The 4,981-nt window shown below is 58.6% G+C and overlaps 1 protein-coding gene across 1 annotated transcript in view; it reads left to right on the top strand.

Annotated features, from left to right (window-relative positions):
* Positions 1-4,954, top strand: part of BMP1 (bone morphogenetic protein 1) — a 31,385-nt gene extending 26,431 nt beyond the window's left edge. Inside the window, exons 14-16 of the mRNA XM_014466164.1 lie at positions 987-1,034; positions 1,419-1,599; positions 4,593-4,954. Of these exons, the coding sequence (XP_014321650.1) occupies positions 987-1,034; positions 1,419-1,599; positions 4,593-4,678 (315 nt within the window). The 3' untranslated portion in view covers positions 4,679-4,954. The remainder of the gene's footprint in view (positions 1-986; positions 1,035-1,418; positions 1,600-4,592) is intronic.
* The last annotated feature ends 27 nt before the right edge of the window (positions 4,955-4,981 follow it).

Genomic DNA, 4,981 nt, shown 5'->3' on the forward strand with positions numbered 1-4,981 from the left:
TGCTGGTCTAACAGGAGTCACCCTGGTGTGGCCTTGGGCAAGTCCCTTTGCCTCTTGGGGTCTCAGTTTCCCCTTCCATTCCGGGTGGGCCGAGGCTGGGGCCCTTCCCGCTCCCCTGCAACGTTGTCCATCTCTGAACGTTCAACTCGCTTGGTGCTGGGCACGAGGACCTGCACCAGCCGGGGCCCGCAGCACTCTGTTGGGAGAAGGAATCAGGGAAGTGGGCTGGGGCGTCAGGCTTCTTGGAGAGTTCAGCAGGACTTTCAGCACTGGCTCTTATCAGAGGCTGTAAATCTGCTGGTTGCCATGACTACGGGAGAGCAGCAACTAAGCTCCAGGTCGCTGATTAGCAGGGAAGGGGAGCGGGAGGCCTGGGTGGGGATCGGCACTCAGGCCCCCCTCCCTCCCTCCGGGAGGTGGAAGCAGCCCGCTGACCTTTGACTTCACTGTGCCAGCCTCCCCTGAAGGAGCTTGCCTTTCTTTTAAGTTTTTTTTTTAATGCAGCATCGAAGGGCTATGTGGGAAAACGGGTCCTTTCTTCAGCAAAGATGGAACACAGTTTTCTTAAAATCCTGCAAAGCCTGGCCGGCATGGCTCAGTGGTTGAGCATCGACCCATGAACCAGAAGGTCACAGTTTGATTCCGGGTCAGGGCACAGGCAGGCCCGATCCCCAGTGGAGGGCGTGCAAGAGGCAGCCGATCATACTTCTCTCATCATTGATGTTCTATCCCCCATCCCTCTCTTTCTCTCTCTGAAATCAATAAAAATATATATTTTAAAAACCTGCAAGGATGCAGATTTGGAGGCAGGGAAGGGAGGGGAGTGGGGCCGTGAAGGGAGGGCACTTTTAAGTTGCAGCCAGCCCACTACACCTGTCTCATGAAAGCATCACCAGGAGGCCCCCATCCTGGATTCTGAGCCCTGCTGAAGGCAGCGATGGATGAGGCATTGTCTTCAACCTGAGCCTATGCCCAGTGCCTGGCAGTACCGTATCTCCCTGCAGTTCGACTTCTTCGAGACCGAGGGCAACGACGTAAGTGCTGCGTGGGCTGAGGAGACGCAGGAAGGTCTGAGGCATGGGAACTCGGCTCGATGCCTGCTTCCTACCCTCTGAAACAAACATACTCCAAGAATGTAGAGGGGAGAGGGAGTCAGGGAAGCAGGGGCCGCTAGGGGAGGCGGGAAGACCCCGGAGCCCGTGGCATGTGGGAATGAAGGACATGGGGTCCGGAAGCCTGTGGAGTGAGGCAGGGCTGGGTCCATCTGATGGCAGCAGAGTGGCACCGATTTGAATTGTTAGGTTTGGTAAAGCAGGTAACTGCAGGAGAAAGGACCCACAGAACAGGAGGGCTCCTGGGCCGGGTGGTCAGGAGAGGCTTCCTGGAGGAGGTGGGCCTGGAGCCGCACTCCCCTGCAGGTGTGCAAGTACGACTTCGTGGAGGTGCGCAGTGGACTCACAGCTGACTCCAAGCTGCACGGCAAGTTCTGTGGCTCTGAGAAGCCCGAGGTCATCACCTCCCAGTACAACAACATGCGCGTGGAGTTCAAGTCCGACAACACCGTCTCCAAAAAGGGCTTCAAGGCCCACTTCTTCTCAGGTAACATGGACTCCCCAGCTCCGAGCCGCTCTCTTGCTTCCTGCTGGTACCTGCAGCAGGGTCTGTCCCTGTTCCCACACTGGCCCTCCACCACCAGGCCAGCCCCTCCGCCCTGAACCCCATTATTCCAGAGCCCTCAGGGTTCTATGGAGGCTGACCTGCGGCCGGGCAGGACACAGGCAGGACACAGAGATGCAGAAATGAAGGGAGAGGGTGGGCCGGGTGTCAGGAGTCTGAGAGCGGACAGGCCCTGGGGACAGGCGGTTCAGTGTGGCTGGAGGACAGGAGCTGTGAGCAGAGAGCAGGAGGGCGTCTGCATGGACAGGGTGGCTGTAGCCAGACTGCTAACCAGACCTGCAGGCTCCAGATGGGTTCATGCCTAGGAAGCAGCCTCCCTCCCTCCAACACCAAAGCCTCCCCCCCCCAGCCTGCAGGTCAGGGACTCAGGTTCAGCCAGCATTTATTTGACTAATTATTCATTTAAAATTATTTATTATATTATTATATTTACTTATGTACTATCTGTATATATTTAGTTAGTTTATTGAGAGTTGCCTTGGGGTTGAGTCCCCATGATGGCCCCATCTTCAGGTGACCTAAAAGGTAGTCACAGCCCCTGCCCAGCCTCTGAGCTTGACCTCCGGGGGTCCCAGGAGACCTCTCCCTGCTTTCTTAATCCCTCTGGGGCCAGGCTGGGGAGGGGGGCCGGTGGTCTTTTCTGAGGGCAAGGTAGGACCTGGGGACCCAGACAGTACAGGGGCAGGGGGAGGGGCTTTGTTGGGGGGCAGCTGGGGAGTGCTCACCCCCAGCACACCTGGTGGGTGGGGCACGGGCGGCAGGAAGGCAGGAAGCCCACGGCCTGTCCACGCTGCCTTCCTTCTCCCCTCCTTTGCCCAGGGTCCTGCATCCTCCAGCCCCTCTGTGGCCGCCCTGCACCCCTGCCTGCCCCACCTGGATGCCATGCACTGCCCCTGTGCACTGGTTCCCTGCTTGGCACTGCCAGCCACCCTGCTTTGCTTAAAGTGCCCATAGTCCCTGCCCCTGGCTTGCTGAGACCCTCCCCTTCCAGTGCAAACCCCTTTCTTCCCTGCGCCCACCTGGAACTCCTACAAGGTGCTCACCAGAGGGCTGAGGGGACATAACACCTACTCAGGTGTGGGCTCGGCCCCGGGGAAACCATTACCTGCTTACTCTCGTCTCTTCCTGCCCTTCTGTCGCTCCAGTCATGGAGGGGGAAGGGGACTGACACCACGTCTGTCAGGCCTAGAGCCCAGGGCTCTCCACCCATGGTTACTGGCATGGCACTGTGCCCACCCACCCTCAGTCCCGCACAGAGATGCCCATACACACATGTGGGCGGGCGAGCACACACACACACACACACACACACACACGTGCGTATTGCCCCATCGCACAAGAAACCTGCCAAGGACCCTCACCAGTGGGCATCAAGGTCCAGCCCTCAGGGCATGGGGCATCTGACCCTGGCCCCCCAGGAGGGGGGCTCTTTGGAATTTTGGGACACCGAGCGAGGAGACTCTAAGCCAAGAAGGAGAAGAAAAAGCCTGAAGAACTTCAGTCTGATCTCAGCCACCTTCCGGGGCATTTGGCACTGGAGGGTGAGTGCCATCTTCTTGTCTGGGCCCATGTCCACCCCCCCTGCTCCTGCCCCTCCTGCGACCTGCCCCCCTGGCTTCAAGGGGAGGCTGCCCACCCCCAGGGATGCGAGAGCAGGTCTTCCTCAGGATTCACTTTTCCTCATTCATTCGTTCAGCCATTCACGTACTCACTCATTCATTGGGCAAGTGTTTTTTATCCCTACTATCCGCCAGGCCCTATACTAGGTGTTTGGGGTACAAATATGAGGAAGGTGTGGTCAAAACATTTCAGAGAAATCTTTGCTCAGTCCATGAGCTCCCAGCATAGTCGCCGGTGAGTTCCTCAGTAACACCCCATGACGGTCATCGGGTCTCCATCACCCCCACTTTCCTGCGGGGCGGATGCAATGCAGCTTCCTCAGGCCCTCAGTCAGGGTCTCAGTGAGGTTCTAACTGAGAAGGAGCCCTTCAAAGAGACTCTACCTCTTTGCCTTGGGTTCCTGCAGGCCCCAAGGGGTCTGGCCCACCTGAGAACGGATTGGAGAAGCAGGTCCTGGGAGCCAGGGCTCCAGCCCCTGGGCCCCTCTCCTGAGGGAGGCAGGGCTCCCCTTGGCACAGACCCCACTGGCCATGTGAATGCCAACAGGCATCTTTCTACCTTGGGTTCATCTCTGAAATTCTGGGTGCCCATTCAGTCCACACACCTTCCTGAATGCCTGCCTCAGTGCCAGGCACATGGTCCCCAGAGTGACCACGAACATGTGGGTGTGACCGACATGCCTCTGTGACCAGGTGTCTGTGTCAGTGGGCACCCTGAAGTGTGTGTCTCTGTGTGCACGTGTACACAGATGGGTGGATGGCTGTAATGTGTGCGCGTGTGGTATCTGTCTGCCCTGTTTGTGTGTGACATGTATCCTGTGTACACATAGGTGTGAGCCTGTGGGTCAGTGTCTGTGCTGCCATGTTGGGACGACAGTGCATCATGTGGGTGTGTGTCTAACATGCTCTGTAGCTGCAGCATCCAGAGTGAGAGAGCAGAGCTCTCCCCAAGCCCCAACCCCTTCCTTGGACTGAGCCCCTCTGCCTGAGACTGTTTCTCTCCCCGAGTGCACGGGCCTCGTGCCCAGCCCTGCAGGCCTTCTCCCTGCCACAGGCTTCCTCCCCATCCATCCATCCATCCATCCATCCCTGTCGCTGTGCTCCTCCCACCTGCCACCCCTCGGTGCCCTGGCTGCGCAGACATGGCCTCCTGCATGTGTGTGCCCCTGCCTTCCGCCTGCCCCGTGGCTCTGCCTCGAGGCCTGGGTCTGGTTTTCATTGCTCTCCCTGTCTGATCCCTGCCCTCCACCCTCCACCCTCTTGGTCCCTTTTCTCCTTCTCTCTCTCTCGTTTCAGAAAAGAGGCCGGCTCTGCAGCCCCCTCGGGGACGACCCCACCAGCTCAAATTCCGAGTACAGAAAAGAAACCGGACCCCCCAGTGAGGCCCCCCAGCCTCCCGGACCCTTTGTTACTCAGGAACCTCACCTTGGACAGAATGGGATGGGGGCTCCCGAGCCGCCCACCCCCACCTCCGCTCTGCCACTCCGGCCTGCCTCCCTCTGGCCGGACAGAACTGGTGCTCTCCTCCTCCCTGCGTCCCCCTCACATGGACAGGGGACCTTCCCCATCCCCACACCCTCCCATGTTGATGGTGTCTGTGACATTATCCTGTTGTGAAGTAAAAAAGGGACCCCTGCGTCCTGCTCCTTTCTCTTGCAGTCTGCTTGTCCGTGTGTCTGTTTTTC

This window comes from Myotis lucifugus, unplaced genomic scaffold, assembly GCF_000147115.1.
Source record: "Myotis lucifugus unplaced genomic scaffold, Myoluc2.0 scaffold_328, whole genome shotgun sequence".
NCBI classification, from domain to species: domain Eukaryota; kingdom Metazoa; phylum Chordata; class Mammalia; order Chiroptera; family Vespertilionidae; genus Myotis; species Myotis lucifugus.